This window comes from Meriones unguiculatus, chromosome 2, assembly GCF_030254825.1.
Source record: "Meriones unguiculatus strain TT.TT164.6M chromosome 2, Bangor_MerUng_6.1, whole genome shotgun sequence".
Taxonomy (NCBI): Eukaryota; Metazoa; Chordata; class Mammalia; order Rodentia; family Muridae; genus Meriones; species Meriones unguiculatus.
The window spans coordinates 136,838,390-136,862,995 of NC_083350.1; the positions used below are offsets into that span (position 1 = coordinate 136,838,390).

The 24,606-nt window shown below is 43.9% G+C and overlaps 1 protein-coding gene and 1 non-coding gene across 2 annotated transcripts in view; one reads left to right on the forward strand and one right to left on the reverse strand.

Annotated features, from left to right (window-relative positions):
* Nucleotides 1–16,782: 16,782 nt before the first annotated feature.
* Nucleotides 16,783–24,606, reverse strand: part of Tmem212 (transmembrane protein 212) — a 30,215-nt gene continuing 22,391 nt past the window's right edge. Inside the window, exon 4 of the mRNA XM_060376931.1 lies at nucleotides 16,783–17,460. Within this exon, the coding sequence (XP_060232914.1) occupies nucleotides 17,443–17,460 (18 nt within the window). The 3' untranslated portion in view covers nucleotides 16,783–17,442. The remainder of the gene's footprint in view (nucleotides 17,461–24,606) is intronic.
* Nucleotides 18,586–18,747, forward strand: LOC132652676 (small nucleolar RNA SNORA81). The gene has a single exon (XR_009590253.1). It is a non-coding gene; the product is annotated as a small nucleolar RNA SNORA81 (small nucleolar RNA).

Sequence of the window (24,606 nt, forward strand, 5' to 3'; positions counted from 1 at the left end):
CCTGTGAGGCCCTGTGCTGTGAGCAGGCCTTGTGTACTGTGATTGCTTTGCTCAGCAGTAGGTGGACTGTACCTGAAGGAATCGGCTACACATAAAATTGACTTTCTCCCAAGATATCTGGGACTTCTGCTCACATGCATCTGTCCGGCCATCACTCCTTCCCTGCATGTGGACTAGGAACAGAGAACTTTGACCGAAGCCCAAAGACACAAGGAAGGGGTATTCTAAGCCTCTTCTCGGCACTTCATTGAGCTCATGCAGACTGCTTTCAGATTCACTCAGTGGGAATCACCCTGGCCAGGCTTTAACGTAATCTCCTCCTTCCTGTAGCCCTTCTACTCTATTTTTTGAAACATGGTTTTATTCTGGGGGTTGAGGGGCAGAGCATTTGTAAAGCCTGACTGAAAGGCCGGGATGGATCCTCAGCACAGCAAAACCAAAAGGAAGTAACCAGCAAAACCAATGGGAAATGTGCTTAGAAGGCAGAAGGGCCAGATGCCTTGCCCTGCAGGTTTTAACAATTTGTACATCTTTGGGAGAACTGAATTAGGGAAGAAGCCACAAGTAGGTTCTTTCAAATGTGACTTCTAGGGGGAAAAGTTTTCTTATTTGATGTGGCCTGCCTGTCTCATTCTTTGAGATAAGACCTTTTGCCTACATGAGGTAAATAAGGTCACAGTAATCCTTGGAATTTGTAAGAAAATGGAAGAAATGTGAGGAAGAAAATATAAGGAGGGGCTTTAACCCTTTCTCATAGCTGTTTTCATCTCACATCTGCATGCAGCCAAGTCTTTAGAAATATGACCTTTGGTCACTGCTAATACAGCAATTGATGCTGAAATAATTTGTAATCTCAATATTGACTCATTTTAATTAACTATAATTTTCTACTACATTATTAAAAGCCTGTTAAATCAGGAAGGCTTTTTCTACTCCAGAAGATACAAAAACAAATAAAAAGTCATTGTGGAAATGATGCCCCAAACCAAAGAGAAAGGAGCCACAGAACCACAGAATGGAAGCAACAGGATGGAGCTTTAAGACAGAACCACAGGATGATGCCACAGAATGGGACCACAGAATGGAATCGCAGAGCACAGCCACAGAATGTAATATGAGCCAGCCTTGGCTACATGTTGAAATGAAGCCAGTATGGGTTATGTGGGACACTGTCTCAAAAAAAACAAACAAACAACAAACATACCAAAGCAATCAAACAAAAAAGCAAAACAAACCAAAGAAGCAAGTAAATAAACAGAAAGATGCTTTCTGTTTTCCGGGTATGTCTTTGCACTATGGGGGGAGGAGTGTGTGCACTCATCAAGGGTTCCTGTACATTAACGTCAAGGGTTCCTGCCATGTTAGCTTGCTTGCTTCAGTTTGTAAACTTGCCCTACCTCAGAGGGGCCCGGGTTAGTATCAATTAGTTTGGTTTCAGCACTAATAGCAGAAAAATAATGGGAGGCATCTACCAGATACAGTCTATGTGAGAAGCTTAAAAACCCTGTGATAAGCCAGGCATGGTGTCGCAAGCCTAGAATCCCAGCACTCTGGAGGATGTCTGCAAGTGCCAGGACAGCAAGAGCTACACAGTGAGACCCTGTCTTGAAAGAAACCAAAACCAAAACAAAAGCCTGTGATACCTGGGCAAGCAGTGCTCACTAGAAATTCCAGTACTGGAGAGGTAGAGGCAAGCAGATAGAAGCTAGCATTGGCAACATAGTGAGTTCAAGGACAGCCTAGGCTAGGTGAGACCTTCTCAAACAAAACAAACAAACACCCCAAACCCCAAACAAAGAAAAACAAAAAATTTCAAGCATTGTGGTGAGCGCGGCTTTAGCGAGCTCTTGGGAGGCAGAAACAGGAACGTCATTGCAAGTTGGAGGCCAGCATGGTACACATTGTGAGCTGCAGCTCTGCCACAGCTCTACAGCCAGACTATGTCTCAAACAACAACAGCACACACACACACACACACACACACACACACACTTCTTAATTCAGACCTCACAGTATATTATAAAAGCAATTATACGTGACTTATAAAACTGAATTTGAATTTGAGCGCTAGGGCAATGACTCAGTGGGCAAAAGCACTTGTCACACAGGCTTGAAGACCTGAGTTCGGATCCCAGAACACATGTAAAAAGTCACATATGCTGGGTTTAGTGGCGCACACCTTTAAGTCCAGCACGGAGGAGGCAGAGCAGGTAGAGCTCTGTGAGTTCCAGGCCAGTCTGGCCTACAGAGTGAATTCCAGGTCAGTCAGGGCTACACAGTGAGACTCTGTCTAAAAGCAAGTCAGATGCAGTGGTGTGCTTCTATAACGGAAGCGCTCCCGCAGCCAGGTGGGAGCTGGAGACAGGAGTGCTGCGGGCCAGCCGGCCTGGAGTCCACGGCAAGGCAGTGGAAACGAGAGAGACCCGGATTCAACAAGGTGGAAAGGGAGAAAGTTACAGCCCACCAAATTAGGCCAAATTAGAGTGCTTTAGTAGCCTGTGACTGAGAGCAGGCCTTTGTCCCACAGACCTCTTGACAACAAAGCTCAGGGGCACAGCGTTGATAAAGGACAATGACATCATTGTCAGGGGTAGCTCAGGGGAGCCTGGCAACATTTGTTTCGGCTATACATCCAGCAGTTATTTTGCTTATGTATCTCAGATGATCAGGCTCATGGGAAGTACTGAATGTGATACCAAGACAGGCGTGTGACTATTCAGGGGGTGAAGGGCTGGAGTCAGAGTAAGATCAGGAAAAGACAGTTTACCTCAGTCATTTCGAGACCCAACTTCTGAAAGTTGTCCTCTTATCTCCACGCGTGTGCTATGATACAAGTGTGTCCCCCGACTGCTTTATGTAAGCGCACATATACAAACAACAACAAACTCACAAAACCGAAACCCTAAACATAAAAAAAAAAAAAAAAAAAAAAAAAAAAAGAATTCAATTCTAGAATTTAACCTAGAGAAATAGTGTTGTGACTTGGGAGTGGAAAACATACACAAAAGAAATGCTAACCAAGGACAAGACCAACACATTGAACTTGAGCAAATTTAATCGTTTTTAATCATCAAAAGACAACGCTAAGATTAAAAAGACAAACCACAGAAATGAGGGAATGCATTTGTAACTCACCAAGGACTTACTTGTGGCCAGAGTACTTAAGTAACCACCAATCAATAGGGAGAAGACAGAAGACTTTGACAAGCAGGCTAGGCGGTCTGGCCAGCCAGTGAGCCCAGAGCTCTCTTTGCCTGCCTCTGCTTCCCCAGCACTAGGACTGCAAGCCTGCCACAATGTCATGTTTTTAAAAGTGGGTTTGGGAGCTCAAACTTAGGTCTTCATGCTTGTAGGACAAGCATTTGCGAATTGAAGCATTTCCCTAACCCTTGCCCTTAAATTGGATAGGCTTAACATAAGTCATAGCATTGCTGCATTGCTGCATTGCTACACCCAAAAGGCTGGCAGGGTACAATCTACCTCACACTGAGAAAGAAGAGATGCAGAAACCGTTACTGAGTGTCTAACACAGGTAGACCCTAATGAAAGAACAGGTATTGTAGGAGAAGAAGGGGATACTGTGGAGAATAAAAGAGCAGCAAAAGGCAGGATGTGGGAGGTTGGCTGGGTGTGGTTCAAGCAGAGAGGAACAAACATGGGTGAGTGGAAGAAGATGAGGCTAAAAGACACGGATGAGTTCATTAAGAGGACATTTTAAGATGAAGCCTTTTGGCTTATAAGATGGGATGAGCATTTGTGTGGGTGTTGCCCATGTGTTTTCCAGTGACAAGGTTCAGATAAAATGAGAAGTCAGAGCTGATGGGATGGCTCAGTGGGTAAAGGTGATTGTGGCCAAGACTGAGAGAACTTGAGTTTGATTCCTGACTCCCATGGTGGAAGGAGATCACCCAATCAGTGACCACAAAATGAGACTCAAGATTAATTTTGGAGAACATCAATATTTAGGGGTGTGCTGGCCAGTTTTTTGTCAACTTGACACAAGCTAGACTCGTTTTGGAAAAAGGAAATTCAGCTGAGAAAACATTCCTGCTAGATTGGCCTCTGGTCCAGTCTATAGTTCTTTCTTTTTTTCTTTTAATTAGTGATTGTTGTGGTAGGACCCAGCTCATTACGGGTGGTACTACCCTTGAGCTGGTGGTCCTGGATGCTATAAGAAAGCAAGCTGAGTAAGCCATGAGGAGCAAGCCATGGCTTGCAGCACCCTTCCACGGTCTCTGCATCACACAAGGAAGGACTTAAACGGCACCTCTGGATTGGCTGGTAAGGTAATCCTCCTGCCTCTGCCTCCCTAGCATTGAAATTACAGGCATGTACTACCTCACACAGTGTATAAAATGTTGGGGACTAAATCTGAGTGGTTTGAATGAAAATGACCCCCATGGGCTGATAGGGAACAGCATTATTTGAAAGGATTAGGACTTGCGGCCTTGTTGGAATAGGTGTGGCCTTGCCGGAGGAAGTGTGTCCCTGGGTGCAGGTTTTGAGGTCTCAGAAACTCAAGCCAAGCCTCGTGGCTCTCTTCCTGCTGCCTGCGGATCCAGATGTAGAACTCTCAGCTCCTTTATAAGAGTTGCCATGGTCTCCGTGTTTCTTCACAGCCACAGAAACCCTAGCTGAGACAGGCCCAAATCCTCAGTGCCTCTTCTTCCTGTTTCTTCAGCAGCATTTCAGATGATGTAGGGATGTAGGACTGAGCGCCTTCCCCATCACCGTGGGACTTGCAGGCCCTGGCTACCGTTTCCTGAAACCACCAGGCCAAGTGCTGCTGAGGAGAATGTTCAGACAGAGCTGAATGCCTCGCTTCCCTTAAATTGTTGCGTGAGTAGCAAAAATGGTGCAGCAGGGCGAACAGCAGCCTCTGAGTCCTCTACGCTGTTTTCTTTGAGATTATAATTATAGGCAGCATGTGAATTGGGTTGTTTAGTTGTTTTCCTCAAATGGAATTATTTTAGAAGCACATTGTTACTGTCACTGACAAAAAGTTCCTATCTTTGATCTTTTTAAGGGGAAAAGTTTCCATCTTATACTGTAATTGGGAGGTCAGGGGACTTAGAGAATCTGTTCCCACACACGCTGCCTGCAGTAGACTTTCTTATTTGTGTTTGGATCCAGGCCCAGTTGGCATCAGACATAACAACAAGCCCCTTTCTCCGTTGTGAGCCATCAAGCAGGATCAACTTTTGAGTTGTAAATACCCAAATTCTCTCTAAAAGATTCACCTGAAGTTGCCTGGAGGCCAAGAGATGAGAATTAACTTAGAATTCCTCCTAGGTTGAAATCTAACTTTCAAAAGGAGCAGGAAACAGCCAGTCATAAATCACCAGGAAGCAAGCGTTTGGAGGAGGCCAGGCTTGATAGTAATAGAGGCCGAGTTTTGTTCTTGAAGCAGGAAAGACCTTTCATTGTGTCAGGCACAGACAGCCTTCAAATCCCCTAGACTGGAGAATCATTCTTGTTTTATGTACTTGAGCGCATTGCTTCCTCTAATTGGGAGCTAGTTGCATTCAAATGGCCCAATTATGTGCAGCGTTTGTAAGCACCACACATGTAAGGCCACCCAGCTTACTTTTTGTTTATATGTCAAGGCCTTTGGCTAATTCAGCTTTTATTCAATGGAAATAAAAATGTAGCATGTCAAAGAGCTTAGTGTTTGGGCCCTGCCTAGAAAGGTCCTTTCTTTTACTGATTTTTCTCCTTCTCCTACTTCTCCTCCTCCTTTTCTTCTTCCTTCTCCTCCTTTATCCCATCATCCCCCTTTCTCCTCCTGCCTCTGCTCATCTACTTCCTCCTCGGTTTTTGTTTGTTTGTTTGTTTTTTCCAAGATAGGTTTCTCTGTGTAGCCTTGGCTGTCCTATGCTCGATTTGTAGATCAGGCTAACCTTGAACTTGCAGCGATCCACCTGCCTCTGCCTCCCTGAGTGCTGGGATTACAGGCTTGTGCCATTGTGACTGGCTCCTTCCTCCTCTCTTTTGGTTTTCTTTGAGACAGGTTTTCACTTTATAGCCCAGACTGACCTCATACTCCAGATCCTTCTGCTTCAGCCTCCTAAGTTCTGGGCCTCCAGATGTGCAGCACAGCTGGCTCTGCAGGTATTTTTCTAATGGTATCACTCATTAGACAGGAGAAGGCAGTGGCTTAGTGTCCAGAGTTAACTTGAATCTCCCCTTGTGGCTTCTGGTGATGACATTGGGTAGATGGGTGAACCTTGTGGCTCAATTTCCTCAGCATTTACAGGAGGGATCTGGGCTGAGGACCTAGCATTTAGCTAATGTCCAGGCTGCTGTAGCTAGGTAACAATTACACCAAATTCGTTGGCCTAAAAGAACAATCATTTTTATCATTTTATCACCAGATTCAGTGAGTTAAGTACCCATGCAGGTCTCAGCTGGGAAACTCTTTGACTTTTTGAGGCCATTATGGATGTCACTCAGGTGTACAGCCAGCAGATGAGCTGGGCTGAAGAGACCAAGACAACTTCACTGATCGTCAGAGCCACAGATGAATTCGTCTGTTGACTGGAGTGCCTGACCCTTCCGGTGGCCTCTAGCTATTATCCTCTGTCGTGGATGTTTTGGTTTATGATATGTAAACATGTTTTTGTTAAAATTCCAAGTTGGGGGTTTTAGTTTGTCCACACTTCTTAAGTGTCTCGTGAGAAACGTGGTGTTTGCCAGGCAGAATTAGCTGAAGTCTGAGGACTCTGAGGAGTATAAATATGACAGCTCAGAGGAAGAAGGCGCGGCTGCTTGGAGGAGGTCTGCTTGCTGCTGGTTGGTGCTGCTGCTGCATTTGCTGTTTACTCATTTGCTGGTGACCTGGACTTCTGGATTTCTGGATGACTGATAGTGGTGTTGCCTCCAAAAGAGTCCTACAACCCTACCCAACAGAAAGTAGGAGAGAGAACTCCACCCTCATCCCCACTAACCTTCTTTCTCTCCTACCTGGTGTTTGGGGGGTTGGAAGGGAGGTAGAAGCATTTAATAAACCCTACATAAAGTAGGTTTCTTAAAAAACAATCAAAGTCCACAATCCTCCCTTCTCTGTGACATGGCTTCTCACAGGTGAACATCCTGAAAGAACAGGCTAGTTCTGATCTAGTCTTGGAAGTCGAGTTCCCCCTTCACTGCCTGCATTCATTGACTAATCTTGGCTTTTAATTTAGAGACCAAATTTCTCCATTCTGTTCAATTGCTTTGTGGCAATCACTCACTTCAGTACATAGTTGATGGCTGGGGCCTATAGGTCAGCTGTTTGAGTGCTTGCATAACACATGCAAAGCTCTAGATTGGATTCCTACACTGCAGAAGTGAGGCATGGTTTACATACCTGTAATCCTAGCACTCAGGAGGTAGAGGCAAAAAGATCAAAATTTCAAGCTCATTCGTGGTTACAAAATAAGTTTGAGGCCAGCCTGAGCTACATGAGACTCTGTCTTAAGTATCTTGATAAATAAACAAATAAGCAAATAAGATACTGAGATTATTTTAATTAATTAATTTTTATTTTTGTAAACATTTGGTGTTTGGTCTTACATGTACGTCTGTGTAAAGGTGTCAGATCCTCTGGAACTAGAATTACATACACTTGTAAGCTGCCATGTGATTGCTGGGACTTGAACCCAGGTCCTCTGGAAGAGAAGCCAATGTTCTTATTCAGTGAGCCATCTCTCCAGCCATGATTCTGAGATTATAAAAGCTTATTTTATACATTTATGATACGTGTGGGTATATTAATATAAAATTCATGACATGACAAAGGTATAAAGATTGGGAATGGATAAGAGGTTTCCAGGAATTTGCAGGGTTTCAAAGGGGAAGGCGAATGTGTGAGACCACGGAGGACAACTGGACAGGGTCATCACCTTGAATGTCAGTGCCTAAGACCTGGTTGTAAATTTGTGGTATGGGTTTTGCAAGATGGTACTATTGAGGGGAATTTGGTGAAGACCACAGAGGATCCCTTGAGGTATGACTTCTTACAACTAAAACAAACAAGCAAAGACAACCCTAAGTAAACATCATTTGTCAAGTATTTGGTTGTGCTGTAATGGAAGTAAAGGTTAAGTATGCTGTCTTAGATTCATTTTTGCCACTGTGATTAAATATCCCAACAAGAAGGAACCCAGAGGAGAAAACATTATGTTAAATCACAAATCCATCACAGGAGGAAGTTGAGGCAGGCAGAAACTTAAACTAACTAGTCATATCCACAGTCAAGAGCAGAGAGACACCAATGCATGCACAATCAATTGTCAGCTCACCTGTTCCACTCTTAGAGAGCTAAGAACTCACACCAAGGGAACAGTGTCACCTGCAGTGGGCTGGGTCTTTCCCCATCAATTAATTGAGACAATCTCCCACAGACTTGCTCACAGGCGAAGATCTAGCCAATTTCTTACTGAGACTCTGTTCCCGGGTGATCTTAAATTGTCAATTGTCACATTGACAATTAAGGCTAACCATCACACATACCTAGCAGGTGTTTAGTGTAACTTAGTGCTTTTACTGAATGGACATCTTGCCAATCAGTATTTCCATTTATGCATAGCTTTCTACTGGATCCGTATATTGTTTCACGTTGTACTGGAAGAGAATGCAAAAGTTGTCCATCTGTGTGCCCAGTGGAGCCAAATGACTGTGAGGAGAATCAATGTATTAAAAAAATAAAAATAAAAAAAAAAATAAAAGGCACAGCAATTGAAGCTGAAAGGAGCCTCAGGAAATTAATGAAACCAAGTCCCTTATTCCCCAGACGAGGAAACTGAGGCTCAAGCGTGTACTATTGCTCTTGGACCTCCTGATGTTGAACATTGGCAATCCACATGGATTAAATGAAACAGTTTAATGGCTCTCTTCCACACAGCCATGCTCCAGAACACACCTGTGGGTCTCTGCCTCAGCTTCTCGATCTCACAGTTATTCATGCTGTGGATGACACCATCCATCTTAGAAGCCGCTGTTCGCCCCACAGGTCCTCAGAGGTGGCTAACAGTGTCCCCTGATTTCACCCACCTCAGTTTGTCTTTGCTCCTTGACCTTTAAGGCTCCCTGGTGCCAGAATGTCTGAGGCCGGGGATCAAAGACCCTCAGAGAAGTAACCCATGCTTAAACAAAATGAAGAAGACTGGGTGAGTTATTAGGAAAAGCCAGCTAGCTGCCCCAGAGCCCTTCCTCATCTGGAAAATGCCTGAACTATATCCCAAGAATAAACACCAAGCCTTCAAGCCCTAAACATAGGATGAGTCAGAGGCAGAGCTAATATTAAAAGCTCATACCTACTGCCTGCTGCTCCAGACTCGCATGCCATCCCCTTCAAAAGGGTTTGATGTGCCAGACACAAAGGACCCCATCAATATCTTTGAAACAGTTGAAAGCATGAGATAGCTTGAAACAAAAGATAGGAATGAACAAAAAAAAAAAAAAAAGGAAATAAAGAAAAGAAAGAGTTGGATACATGAGTTCTAGAATTAAACCTCAATTCTGTCTCAGCTTCCTGACTGGCCTGGCAGCAGGAGTAGCACACTGGACTTACAGTTTCGGTGCTGTAAGAGAATCCACCGGTGAAGAGCTACATTCTTTCTTTAGGTTTCTCTCTGGGAGCAGTGAGCCTGGTGGGAAATCTTGAATACCAAAGCATCTTTATATTTTGAGGACAGATGAGGTTTATTCTTTGGTTCACGGTCAAAGTGCTTTTTTTCTAAGCATGATGTCCCCTCCCAAGTGCTGGCTGGGTAGTTTACTTAAAGAGGATAAATCCATTTCACTTCCCATTCTCTGTCTGCCTGCAACTGCCCTTTCTTTACAATCCCCAGCCAGGCTCCACTGTTTAGGCTCAACCTCAGAGCATTCTTTGAATATTTCCTAAGCCCTCTCTGGTTACCCAGGCCCTTCCCTCCCTAGTCTTACAGAGCTAGTCGCTAAGATATTTTTGCAATCTACTACACTCAGTGGGGCATATAATCCTTGTCCATGTTATCTCAGGCACCCCCTTAAGAGTCCCTTGACAAATAAAGTAACCTGAGTCAAATAAAATCTTTGTTGATTGATTGGCCTGAGCGAGGTGCTCTCTGCCTGATCTTGGGGCACCATTCTCTGCCTGAGCTCCCTCCTGTCCAGGCTGCTGCAGGCTGCAAATGGCATTCTTTCCAAACTGTGGCCAAGCTCTGTATTTTCCTTCTTGTTGTCAAGTCATAATTCCATTGAGCTTATCTTTTTCATGAAATTTGCCAAACAAAGCATGTGAGGGCTTGACATTTTACACTAGCACATGTATTTTAAGTCCCAGGATTCTGGACATGACAGCTAATTTTGTCTCCTTTGTTTCACGTGTGGGAAAACAGAAGGGGAAAGGGTTTGCTTTTCAGTTCTTTTATTAATATGTAACTTGTTCAAACTTCTTTATGGTTTATTTTCTGTATCACCTGTGTTTTGTGGGCTGGAGTTGTTGTTGTTGTTGTTTTTTTAACAACTATTATTTGTGTGTACACACATGTACGCATGCATGCATATGCCACAGCATGTGTGGAGGTCAGAGCGCAACTTGGCAGTAGGAGTTGAGTCCCAGGGATGAAGAACGTCAGTCATTGGGCTTAATGAAAAGTACTCTTACCCACTGAGCCTCTTGCTGGCCCCTGGGCTGGGATATTTACTGTTCCAAATCATTGTGCTGTAGTGAGAATATACGTCTGGTACCCTGAGTATTCTTAGTCAATAATAATTTATGAGCTAGTTGAAATCAGTTATCATACTTTCTATCCTCCAATCCGAAAGGAATTCATTACTTAATAAGTCAGAGTCACTTTTTAAAAAACACTAGCCATTGGTCTTCTGCCCTGGGTATTTTAAGGCAGAATTATTAATAGGTTAGCTGCCTTTCATTATTTAACATGAGTCTTACTAGAACAAAGCCATTTCAAATACATTTTCTCACCTGCCAAGTCCTATGATGCTTTTCACTGCTTTAACACTGCGAATTTTAAAAGTTGGAAGGAGTTCGTACTATAAGTGTAGAAGACACAGCAAAGATCTCCCTATGAGGGTGAATCCCCTCTTTCTAAGACGACAAATGAGCAGAGGTGTCTTGTTTATAAGAAGGAGGTTTATAGAATAGAAAAACAAGGGGGGGTTGTCTGAGCTTCTACAAACAGGAGATGGCAAAGTGTTTAGAACAAAGCAGGGGTCATCCTGGAAAAACCCCAGCAGCTTTGATCTTTCTCCCTGTCTATGGCAAGGTGAAAGGGTTGTCTTCAATGAGCCTGATCTGTGCAGTTGAGTTAAGCAACACTTTCAACGTGTATGAACAAGCACGAAGGTTATTCAAATGGTAAAAAAAAAAAAAAAAAAAAAAAAAAAAAAACAAGTCCTGGATCTTATGATCAGATCCACCAGCATAAAAAATAAATTCCCTTTCTCTATTAGGTTAACTGTAGAGATCACAACTACTTAATGGGAGTGATCAGAGAGTAGAAAAATTCCAATTTGGCAGAAAAAGAAAGCCCCAGTAATTGTGGGTATTTTTTAAAATATAAAGTTCTATCAATCTCTCTAGGTGTGCTATGTTTCCTGGTCATACAACAACTAGAGCTTTCAATAGATTTTGGAAATAGTGACTCATTTAAAGACTACCACCCCCAGGAAAATGAGGGAAAAGTGGAGGAGAAGATATGTGTGTCCGTGCGTGGGTTGGGGATCTTGAGCCTTCCTAGAGATAGGTAGACCTCTCGGCTATGTCTGATTTTCCCAGGGACCATACCTGCCTCTGTAGGGTTCCCACCGTGAAATAACTCCCTGAGACCCAGATCAGATTGGCCACCTGGTCCTCCTCGGTTGCTGCAGAGGTGATCTGGCATGGTTGGGACAGTCCCAAGAGGCTAGGAAGTGGCACTGTAAAAGTGATTTATTGCCAATTATTTTCTTGAAATGTATATGAAAGTGTCAAGGAGCTGTGATCTTCTGCCTCACCTGTACTCAGTGTTTTGTCCTTCTTAGCCGTTCTGCAGTCCCTACTGAGGTATGACAAAGGGGACAGACACTCAGTTACAGGAAGCCACCATCCAGCCAGTGAACAGAGATGCAGTGTGGAAGACAGTTCTCCAAACCCCGATACAAAGCAGAGGAGGGGCGGCAGGACACTCTGATGCAGGACACTGTACATGCTGGCCAGAGCTCTTAAATCCTTGCCTCGACTCAGGGCTGGACTGGCTAGATGGAATCCAGGTTCTGCCCCTGGGGAGGCCAGGAGCTCCACTGCAGTGGTGTGCATTGCGCAAGATCACCAGGGCTGCTTCTCACCAAGCCAATGAGCCTGTTGGTGCATTGTGGACTTTTTTTTTTTTTTTTTTTTGGCCATTTCTGAAAAAAGGATCTCCTTTTTGGGAGTTGCCCACTCACAAGGCTCATTTGCCCAAGTCTCATAATCAGGCAAATTCTCACACTTACACTTCTGGGTGCATCCCCCCCCCCCCATACCCACAAGGACGGTATCCACATACTGACAGGGCTACTTAGGACAGTCATCCGCTCAGCCCTGTGCCCCAGGACAAGGCCTTTGCAGCTGCTTCTGCTGAATGTAATGGAACTGCCCCTCTTAGGAGGGGGAGGACGGCTCAAGAAACTCACAGGAAAGTTCTACGTCTCAGGAGGGTCACACCAGATTGAAAGTGGATTCCCCACCCCTTCCAGACTTTATATAAGGGAATGCTTGCTAGGGAGAGGAGAATCTTCCAGGGAGGTGATGGCAGGCTGTACCAGGACTGGTTCAGCATCATTTCTTTGGTTTGCTGTTACCCCTCTGTTTGGGTGAATAGGCCTTTCTGTGTGTATCTCCAGGAAAGTCGGCGAAACAGAGTCTGCTGTGAGACAGTGTGAGTCAGTAAAGGGTGGGAGTAGCCCTGCACGGGGACTGGCTTCATCCTCATCTTTTCCCTTGGACCAGCCACAGGACTGTCAATAAATAGTAGTGTGCCGGGGTCTAGATCTAGGGAGAGCACTCTCCTGTTCTCTCCCCTAGCTGTCCCTTTCCTGCTCACTCTCCTCTCATTTTCACTTTGCCTCTCCTGTTCTCTGCCCCCACTCTCCTTTTCCCCCTACTCTTGCTCACTGTCCTACCTTACTTCTACTTTCTTCCCTCTTCTTCTCCCTCAGCCTCCCCCCCTTCTCCCAATCCCTCTTACCAACTCTGTTCTGAAATGCTCTACCCAAGGACATTAACAAAGAGGCAAGAGCTGAGCTAGGCAGGCCCTTCCTCTGCAAATTCAGGGACTCACTGTGGTTGCCAAGGCTCCTCTAGCCATTTTTCCCCCTTCATAGAATTGTCATTGCTTCATTGCATTGCAAGAAAATGATGTCATGGTGTGGGGCCCTGGTACATTTCCCAGCTTTTAACCTGAAGCCTTCAGACCTTTCTCAGCTGTCCTGCTCTTGGAGAAAATGAAACACGTTGAAATGTACAGGTCAGCAAACCTCAGAACAGCTTCTGTGCTTCCAGGACGGGCTAACTTCTGAGGGTACATTAATGACCCACACATAGCCTTATCTGGGTGTAACATCTGGGACGTGGCAAGGACCCCCCCCCCAAGTGTAATATGGAAAGGAAATAAGCTTCAGGTTGTGCCTGCAATTTCCTGGCAGGAGCCCTTTCTTCCCTTAAACTAGGTTTAATTATTAGTGACAATGTTCAATGTAGTTTGGCCTCCCCCTATGGTTTTTTGCTCTGGATTTTGTATTAAAGGCTGTGCGGAAACTTAAATATTACACACTGCACTTGTGTCTTCTTGTCTTAGGACTGGTGAGACACCAGCCTGAGTGACACTATGGAATTATTTCCTGGAATGTCAAAGGCTGACGTCGCACTGTTGAGAATACTGTTCTTTCAGGGTTGCAGAGAGCCAGTCTCAGACTGGATCTTTGCTCTGGTATAAGTTTTTCTCTGCCAGGAAACCATGGGCTCTCAGATTATTTGCATATAACCAATGAGAGCCATCTACTGTTCCACGGAGGTCTTGGAGATTGTATGACGACATCCTGAAAAAATCTCAGCTGGGGAAAGGCGATTCCACCCCTGCTCCCCCCCCCCGACTTTCCCTAAGCTCCATCTTAAATAGTTTCCTTCCCACAGTCCATGTGTCCACATTCAAAGTAAGTAACCCAGTCGGTTTTCCTGTCACTAGCTCAGGAATCTCAATAGCCACACAAAACTGGAAATTGGCTGTTTAAACAAAGGTACCATATTCGTTCCAGTCTGTAAACTAGACATTTTTTTGGCACACAGCAGGGGAGAATTAACCCTTTTATGTCTGCCAAGCAAGGGCACAGTAAAATGCCTGTTCTTTTCTTTGTGGCCAGGATGGCTAAGGCTAACCTGTTGATACCCGCTGTAATTCTTGATGTTATGAGTTATCCTAGCGCATATACTGTTGCACTGTTGCACATACCACAGAAAAAACTGAGTGTAGTTCAGGGTCTCAAATTGTGCACGTTTTCCCCAGATTTCCTTCCCTGAGTTCTAGGAAACAATTAGTGGACTGTCCAGGTCTTAGAGGGTGTGATAGTAGCCAGAGATCTGGGCTTGTTGATAAAATGCCCAAAGGTCACCTTAAATTCTTTCATCACAGAGTGGGACATAAATAAAGAAAGTAATATGTAGGCATATGAAAAAAGCAGGGTGCCCAGTACTTAGGGGGACGCTCAAATGTTATTAACTCGGACATTATCCTGCCAAAGCCACTACGTGTGCAATCACCAGACCTAAAGTTGAGAAATCTTATCATTCCATTATGGGGCAGATAGCAGTGTGTTGACTGAAGACCTGTGGCTGAAGAGGCATCTACCGGATCGCTAGATAGTCGTGTTTCAGCTCTGTGCCCTTGAACGAGTCGTGGAGCCTCTCTCCATTGCAGATACTGCATCTGTGAAGTGAGGGTGTTTATGTCTCACGTCTGAAGTGTTATGTCTAACATGTTTGCTCTGAACTTGTCTGTTCTCAGATGAGAAGAATCCATACTGACAGATGTTTGAAGACTTCTACTGAATGTACTGAATGAAGCCCAAACCTTTGAACTTACTCCTAAATTGTGTGTGCATGTGCGTGTGTTTGTGTGTATGTGTGTATGCGTGATGTGTACAGGCATGCATGTGCCACAGTGCACATGTATAGAGGTCACAGGACAACTTTGTGGAGTCAGTTCTCTCCTTCCCCATTCAACGGGTTTTGGGAATGCGTATCAGATCAACAGAATTGATCACTGAGCAATTGCCCCAGCCCTGGCTATTTAGTAGAGAATCTGAGCTGCATGCACTGGGCGTTCTGCGGTGCACTTTGCTATTGGAATTTCATTGATCTCTCTCAACAAAACTCTGAATTAGCTTCTCTGATGAATCCCTATTTGACCACAAGGAAATTGAGGTCTGTCCTAAAACGAAAGAGGAGGAAGATTCCCCGTGCAGGTGCTTTTTATGCCAAAGCCCCGTGGAGGTTCTGATACAGAGCGCCTGTGAGTGCCCTACCGTAATGTGCAGCAGCCCTCACAGGAGGGCTTTCTGGGGCCGATGCCTGTCATCTGACTATTCCCAGCTCCTATAGCTTCCCAGCCTTGGCTGTCCGAAACTCCGTCAATGACTCAAACCCACCACACCCATCAGTGGAGAGCCACAGACACAAGACCATGATGTAGAGAAATCTAAGAAGCACCTTTCGGACCCAACTAAGAAAGAGTCTCTATGGTAGCCAGCCAGTAGCTGTGTAGAGTGCCTTTTTGGGAAGGACCGTTGTAAGGGGCCGAAAAGATGTTGGATCTTTATTGAGCAACTGGCCTAACATGAATCCAAAATTCTTTCTAACTACAAAATGTTTTTTGTTTGTTTGTATGGTTGGATTGTTTCGTATTGTAATTTTTAAAAATATTTAGGTGTGTGTGTGTGTGTGGGTGGGTGGGTGCGTGCGTGCATATTGGGGGGTGGCATTTGAAACAGTACACATATGGAAGATATGTGAGAGCTGGTTCTCTTCTTCCACCATGTGGGTCCTGGGGATCACTCTCAAATTGTCAGGCTTGGTAGCGAGTCTCTTTACTGGCTGGGCTGTCTTGGAGGTCTGCTGACTGGATTTTTAAGACAGCAGCTCAGGCTAACTTCAAACTCACTATGCAGTAGAATTGGCCATAAACCCTAGATCCCCCTGCCTCCACCTGCCAAGTGTCAGCTGGAATCACAGGTGTCATCCTCACACCCAGTTTAATGGAGTGCGAGGGTTCAAACACAGGCTGCACACACACCACAGGTAAAAGCATTCTATTAACAAAAGTGCATCCTTGGTTCTTAAATTTTCTGTTACTAGTTTCAAAAACAAGAATGAGAAGAGATGCTGGCTGACAGGATGATGCCATGCAGGCCACAATTCCATGTTTTAATTGTGTCTTGGAGATTCAGAGTCACTTTGATGGTAGCAATGAAGAAAAACTAAGAGAAACCTCCCTTCATTTATGTGATATGTGATTGACATGAAATTAAACTGCACTCATGGAACCAGAAAAGTGAAAACAAATCATTCATTGGCCATACATTTATATTATAAATTTTCATATTTCTATGGCAACAATAATATTTCAATTTCTACATCATAATATGTACATTTTAAAATGTCATTGAAATGACCAAAATGTGCAATTGTTTCCATCTTATTTCCTAAGAACACAGAAGGGGGAAAGTTTAAAGAACAAAATTACTTTGTAAATATTTCAGAATAATGACCACAAATAAGGCCAATTTAAGGGGAACACAACTCCAAATTTATTGTCCATTCTTTCCACCCTAGGAAGGGGGGGGGAAAGAGAAATATTTATTTGTACAGTTTGTCAAAGAAAATAGTGTCACTTCTGACATTTAATTCTACTGTTTTTATGTCCCAGAAACCACTGAAGGATGACTCAAATAACAGCGTCATGGAACCACTTAAGGATTGAAGAGGCATCAACAGAGAGAGCCATGCTGGTGGTGGTGGTGGACAGAGTGTCAGAAACATATAAAAAAGAAATACATGTGCAATAAAGACCCTGGCGGGAACACAGCAGGCAGGGCATTGCCTTGTGGGCAGGGGGGCTGTGTGAGGAAGTGGAGATCTTGGCACTGAACATTTCTTCTGGTCATTTGCTGTTTGTTTTGTCTGGCTTGCTTGGCTCAGGCTTCTCAAAAAATAACAGGAGATTAAAGGGAACTTTCGGAAATCTTTAATTGAGAGCCAAGAACTTCGATTTGATTAGAAGTGAGGGAAGGAAGCAAACATTTCTTGAGCACTTCTCCAGGACCGTGCTAGCCTCCCTCACACTCTTATTAGAAATGATGTCATTCCTCAGTGGATGAGGAGAGGGCTGGCTCCACTTTCTGAAGGGGGAAAGTCGAGGCTTCGGGGATTTGATGCTGATTTGCTTAAAGCAGCCCAGATACCTGTTGGGAAGGGAGAGGAGAGATTAAACATCAAGTTGCCTGAGGCCAAAGGTGCCAATGAAGGGTTAGGGAGATGGCTCGGTGGGTAATAATTGTTGTTTGCAAACATAAGGACCTGAGTTTGAATCCCCAACATCCCTGTAAAATGTCAGGCCAGGCTGCAGGTGTCTGTAACGCTGGCATTGTGGGATAGAGACAAATAAATCCTAGGGTTTAGCAGTCTACAAGCCTAGCCGAAACAGGAAAAAACAGGAAACTTGCAGTTCAGTGAGAGATAGACACCTGAAATGATCTCTGTGCTATTCTTGAACACATGTGCATACACACACACACATGTATACACACAAACACAAAGACATACATACACATGCACAAACACAGACACATACACACACATGCACACACATGAACCCAGACACATACATGCATACACACACAGCACAAATGCATACACACACACATAGACTCGCCTGTGTATTCATTCGCCATCCACACAGCGGCACAGAGCTGTTGATTCCTCCATTCACCCTTAATAATGCAAAAGCAGCTCTGCAGGCAGCCACAGTTCCCTGGATAGAAATCTTCACCCACTTTCCCCTTATAGTCCTGCCTGGAGATTTTTCTTGATTGCAAGGCCATAGTAAATTCCCTGTAACAGGCAAATTGGTTTTGGACTTAAAATATGACTGTTGTAGGCTTAAGTGAGATGTTAGCTCTATCTGGGAAGACATGAAAATGAAATCTGGTATTGCATCCTGCTACCCTTTTGACCCTGTGCTACTGGTTTGAATTTCTAGATTTTTTTGTTTGTTTGCTTGCTTTGATAACCACCTTTAAATATACTATATTATTTTTTAAATGATGTATATTATTTGTTCTTTGTCTGTCCTGCTTGTAGGTAGGCTGTATTTTTTTTTTCTTGTCAAGTGCTTAAAAGAGGAGCCAGCTGATGCCTCTTTTAGGTTTCACTGGTCATGTGAGCTCTGCCATCACAGGGTGAAAGCAGCCTCAGGCAGGGCGTGGCTGTCTTCTTTGTGTATGGACACAGAAATTTGTGTATGGTAGAATGTTCAAGTGTCGTGACATTTTGCTTTTTTTCTTCCAACCATTTAAAAACTATAAGAAACCTTCTTGTTAAGCAGTGTGCTAAAATTATAACAAAAGCTAGTATCATGTCTTGAATTTCGGAATAATGAACACACACACAACAAAAGTAGCCGCACCGAACTCTAAAGACTGGATAACCTCTTTTTAAATGTCAGTGTCTTAATATTTGGTGAACTATGTCTTTAAAGTTTTATAGAAGAGTTGGAAATTAAATATTTATTTTATGTTTCTTCAGTGTACATGTGGAAGTGGAGACACGAGACACGCATGCCGCTATGTGTGTGGAGAGGTCAGAGAACAGCTTTTGGAAGTTGGTTCTCTCCTGTCATGTGTGTCTTGGGGTTTGAACTCAGGTCAGCAGTCTTGGCAGCATTCTTTATCTGATAAACCTTCTCCCTGGCCCAGAAATTAGACTTGATGTTAACTTTCTATAACATAATATACAATAATAATAATAATAATGTTTGAGGCTACCTTAAGCTACATTCTGAGTAGAAGGCTTGATACATAACAGGAGGCTGTCTCATCCAAACCAACCAACTATTTTAAATTTTATGTACAATTGTTTAGGTACTGTAGAGATAGCTGAGTTGGGAAAATGCTTGCTTGCGATCGTCGGGACATGGGTGCAGTGTCTATAACACACATGAAAACAGAAAGCTGTGTATAATGGTGCCTGGTCACCACTGAGAAGGCAGAGACAGGTAGATGCCTAAGCCACTAGCCAGCCAGACTGGAGTGTGTGCTGAGTTCCAGGACAGCATAAGACCCTGTCTCAAAAGACAACATAAAAAGTACCGGAGGATGACAGCTACGGTTGTCCTTTGGTCTCTACAGACAGGCACACACACATGTATCTGCACACACATGAACATGTCCACACATGAAGGCACACACATAAACACATGCACACAGAGAAAGAATTGTTTGCCTCCTTCTGAGATTTGTTTCATCTCATCTGTATTTTGCTTTGTGCTACAACTGTTTAAACTACTGTCCAGTTTAATTATTTCCTTGATGTCATTGATATAAGTATGATACTTTTTGGAAAAAGAAAGATGGAATAAGAAATGCTGATGCCAAAATCCAAGTAAAAAGGCATAAAATGATGATCATTTTGACAATACGCCTCAAGATTGTTTTCACTAAGTCTTTAGATTATATTTTTTCTGCCTAACATGCCTCGGGAGGCTGTTAGTCTGCAGTAGAAGGAAAACGGATATTGAAGACTATGCAGAGTTAGGTTTTCTCTCAGAGTCAAACAAGCCCAGCAAGATGAACAAGGTGTTCTTTGCATTAATGTGCTCATGAATATTAATCTGATAGTTTTCTAATATTTTCATTTCTTTATAAAATAAATGTAGACAAGTATGGCAGAGTGCACCTGCAACTTAGTGCTTGGGAGGTAGAAGCAGTGGGATCAGGAGTTCAAGATCAACCTCAACTACAGGGGACACAGACTCAAAACAGCAGCAGCAGCAGCAGCAATAGCAGCAAAAAAAAATCTCACTTCCTTCATACCTACTAGATATTAATATAACCATGTAATAAATAATAAGTATTTTGACCAAACCTTAAAACATATGGCAACTTCAGATGACATTTGAGTATAAAACACATTTAAATGTCATCCTGAATTCTAGCCTATTCCAGTCTCCAGGATAAAATCAATATATATCACTACAAAATTTTCCCCCAAACATGTTTCAAACCAATATCCAGTTTAATGTTAACGAAATAGAATGTCACTTACTATGTGAAAAAAAAAAACAGTTGCCTAATATTGTGCACATTATTATACTAAATTTATTTTAATGTAATCTGAAATAACTGAAACTATAATAAGATGATGAGGTTCTTATTTCTATGAATTCTTTTACTTTATTTTTCAGTGCTTATGGTTGTAGGAAGATTAATTAGCACTGTGACAGGACTTTGACCCACCGAAATCATCTAGCTTACTTTGTTTCACAGGGAACAAGAGGAGGAGGCCCCACAAAGGAGGTGACGGGCTCAACTGAAGAGAGTGAAGCCTAGGTTTCCTGGCAGAAGGGATAGCTCAAAGGGCAGAGCACTTGCCTCACAAGACAAGGGCATGCGTTCAGTTGCCAGAACGCTTAACAAGATTCTGCACCCTGGAGGACACAGGAAATCCCTGGGGCTCCCGGACCAGCCAGTCCAATGCATTTGCTGAGCTCCGGGCCAGTGAGAGGCCTTGAGAGACCTTGACTTAAAGGCTGCCATTGCTGAAGACGACACCTAGTGTTTTCCTCTGACCTCCACTCAAACATGTACACAGGGAAACATGCACGTCCATACATTCAAATGACTTTTAAAAAAACCATAGGTTTGCTGACCAACTGGCAAGGAAAACTAGGAGGAACCATTTGTCCTGTTGTATTGCCATTTATGAAGACTTCTAGAAGATAGATTGCCAACAAAGGATGAAATCCTTGTCACTCAGTCTTGCCCTTTTGCTTGGGCATTTTCTTGAGCTTGTTTTGTTAATGATCTTTTACTCCTTTGACTTCCTTTCATTCTTCCTTGCCCACTTCCTTCCCTCTCCTCCTCCTTCAGACAAAACCTTGCTATGAGTCCCCTGGCTGGCCTCAAACTCAGTGTGTAGTCCAGGTTGTTTCAGCTGTCAAGCTCTGGGATTATAGCATATACCACTACATACAACTGGAAAGCGATTTTAAGACAATATTTTATGTGCATAGGTGTTTTGCCTGCATGTGTGTCTATGCATCTGGGTACAGTATGCTCATGGAGGCCAGGCATGGACAGTGGTGCCCCTGATCCTAGAGGTACAAACAGTACCTCTAGTATAAACAGCAGTGATCTACCATGTCAGTGCTAGAAATGAAACCTGAGTCCTCTGGAAGAGCAGCCAGTTGTCTTAACTGCTGAGCCATCTCTGCAGCCCTGAACTTGAAGTTTTTAACATGCATTCATCCCTTGGTGCTCCATAGAATTGGCTCTAAGGCTGTCCTAGGATACAACAATCTTGGCTACTTAAGACTCCAATATAAGAGGACAGTACCTCTCCCAGATTTTTGATGTACGGTTGGGAGAATTTGGAACCCATGTCAAGTGAGGACCAACTCTATTATTTGTAAGATCAATGGATTGTTGATAATAATTATAGAACTAAGGCTCAGATGAGAAAAATCAATAGAGGAAATTGTTACTTCAATTAACAATCTAAAAGTAGGATCTTTAAAAAAAAAAGTAGTTTTTAAATCAGATATTATCCTGGGAGTAAGAAATCAGAAATAAATCAGAGTTGAACTGCCATGGCCTCTGCCATCAAAGTTTGATGTCTATCGGGATACAAATCATCAAGGAGACGTTAAGACATGTCACTGGGCATCTGTGTGGAGGGCAGTGTTAGCAGAGGAGTGGATGGGTCTGCTTGGTTCAGGAATGGCTGGGAGGAAAAACAACTCATAGGCTCAGCCCTCAATGGGACAGTTATGTCACACTCCTCCCCCATCAGGTCTAGGGAGCACCAGGAAGGAGGGGTAGAAAGATCGTAAGAGGCAAACGTCAGAGAAAGTTGCTGTGAAATGGTGTTTTCCGGATATAAAGGGGTCATGGTACTAGTGAACTCACAGCAACCAGGGTCTCCTGAATAAGACCAAGCCGGATAGGAGATCCAGCCAGTCAACATAGATCAGAGTGTTCACAGGACCCTGGTGCTAACTGGGGAGTTACTAGTAGTTACCATTTATAGGGGAGGGACAATGAGTTTTCTTCAAGGGTGTTGCCTATGCTAGGTTACCCAAGCTCCAGTGGGTAACCCAACATCCATGTGTTCACATGCTGTACTAGGCAGACTCAGGGAGGAGGAGGAGAAATGAAATTGGGAAGGGCCTGGGAGGAGGTGGAGCAGGGAGCAGAGGGTACATATGATATAAAGACATAGTATTTGCATATGAAATTTGAAAAGAATAATAAAAATCCCACACTTGTAGAGAGGGAAACTCCCAGATTCAGAGAAGAGCTGGATACATCAGGCTGTGAGGACTGAGGTTTGGGTGGTAGCCTGAAGGTGAAGGGGTAGCATAGAGGAATGTTGTCTTAGTCTTTTCTACTGCTGTGAAGAGTCACCATGACCATGGCAACTCTTACAGAAGAAAGCATTTAATTGGGGTTGGCTTACAGTTTCAGAGGTTTAGTGCATTTCATAATGGCAGGAAGCATGGTTGCAGGCTGGCAAACATGGTGCTGGAGAAGGAGCTGAGAGTTTGACATCCAAATCTGCAGGCATCAGGGAGAGACACTCTGGGCTTCAAATGTTTTGTTTTTTGGTTTTTTTGTTTGTTTGTTTTTTGGAAACCTCAAAGCCCCTGCCGGGTGACACACTTTCTCCAAAAAGGCCACGCCTTCTAATCCTTTCAAATGTGTCACACATTCATGACTAAGTATTCAAATCTGTGAATATGCCTATGGGGGACATTCTCATTCAAACCACCACACATATAAAGCTGGGGAGTGGCGAAGGCAGATTTGGACTTGATAGCACTCACCCTAGTACCCAATTAGAGGATATGTCCTCTAGAGACAATGGAGAATAGTTAGATCACAGTTGTCAGGATTTGGTGGCTGCTCTGAGGTCTAAGGAGTCTGGGAGGAAGTCAGATCTCTGGCCAGGCAGAGTGTCACCGTGAATGCTGGGAACTGAGGTGGAGATTGAGAAAGAAGGATGGGAACCTGAGAAGAGATCCTCAGCCATCAACACCTTGATGATCAATTGATGCGCTTGTGAAAACCTAGGGGAAGTATCAAAAAACAGACAGCTGATAGCTCCTTAGAACAGGACAGGGGTCTGAGTTATAAAAATGGAGATGTGAGACTGAACTACCTGAGGTGGTAAGGAGGCGCAGTCCTACGGGGTGATCTAAATGAAGGGGATGAGTCTGGGAAGAAAGAGAGGGAACCATGGGCTAATGCATGAACATCAAGGAGGCGGTGCTCTATGCAGAAAGTGGTCAACAGTTTCAAAGGCTGGAGAGAGGTCAAGGAGCATGCATATTCAAGGATCCACAGAATCTGACCACCCGTGAGTTCTTACTTGAGCTCTTTATGACGGGAGAAAGGAAATGCAGAGATAATTGTGATGGTTAATATTGTCAATATTACACGTGAGAAAGTTTCTGTCTAGTCTGGGTTAACTGAGATGGGAGGACCCAACTCTCAATACGGGCAACATCATGGGCAATGGCTCTGCACTGAACGAGGAGGACAGTGGGCGCTGAGCAGTGACAGTCACCTCTCTCTGCTTCCTGACTGCGGGCTCAGTGTGGCCAGGCCTCACAAAGCTGCTATGACTTCCCCACCACACCCTCAAGCAAACCCTCCCTTCCGTAACTTGCTTTTGTCAGACATTTTGTCGTGGCAACAGGAAAAGAAACAAACACACAAATCATTACCTAATGCTGGCTTAAACTAAAACTCTTACGGACCGTGGCATTGAACGTTAGATTTATCATGAGTTCAAGGGCAAGGCACCCTTTGTACGGACTATGTAAACCACTCAAGTCTGGAGTGTTCTGGGACTCCTTTGGCTAGACCTGCCGGCCTCTACTTTCTCTTTGATACTCACAATGGCTTTTTATTAATGATGAGATGTTTGAAACTGAGTATTTTGCCATTTTAAGAATATGACTCACATTAAATTCAGTCATTCAGTTTCATCTCTCATGATCCTTTTGCATCTGTGTGCAACTCCCTTATCTCCATGGTAACTGTTGCCGAGTCCTCTAGGTTCCGTCTTCTGAATGCTCTATGATGCTTTATCCTACTTCCCAACTTGACTGGATTAAAAGCCTTCCAGAAAATTGACAAATCACACTTCTGGGCGTGGCCACGAGAGTGTTTCCAAGAGAACTGGCATATGGATCAGTGAATCTTCGGGGAAGACCCGCCCTAAAGACAGTCCTGTTCACCGTCTAATGGGCTGGGGCACAGATGGAACAAGGAGGTGACGGAGCGAGAAGCCTATGTCTATGCTCTGCCCTTCTGAGTAGGAGCCCT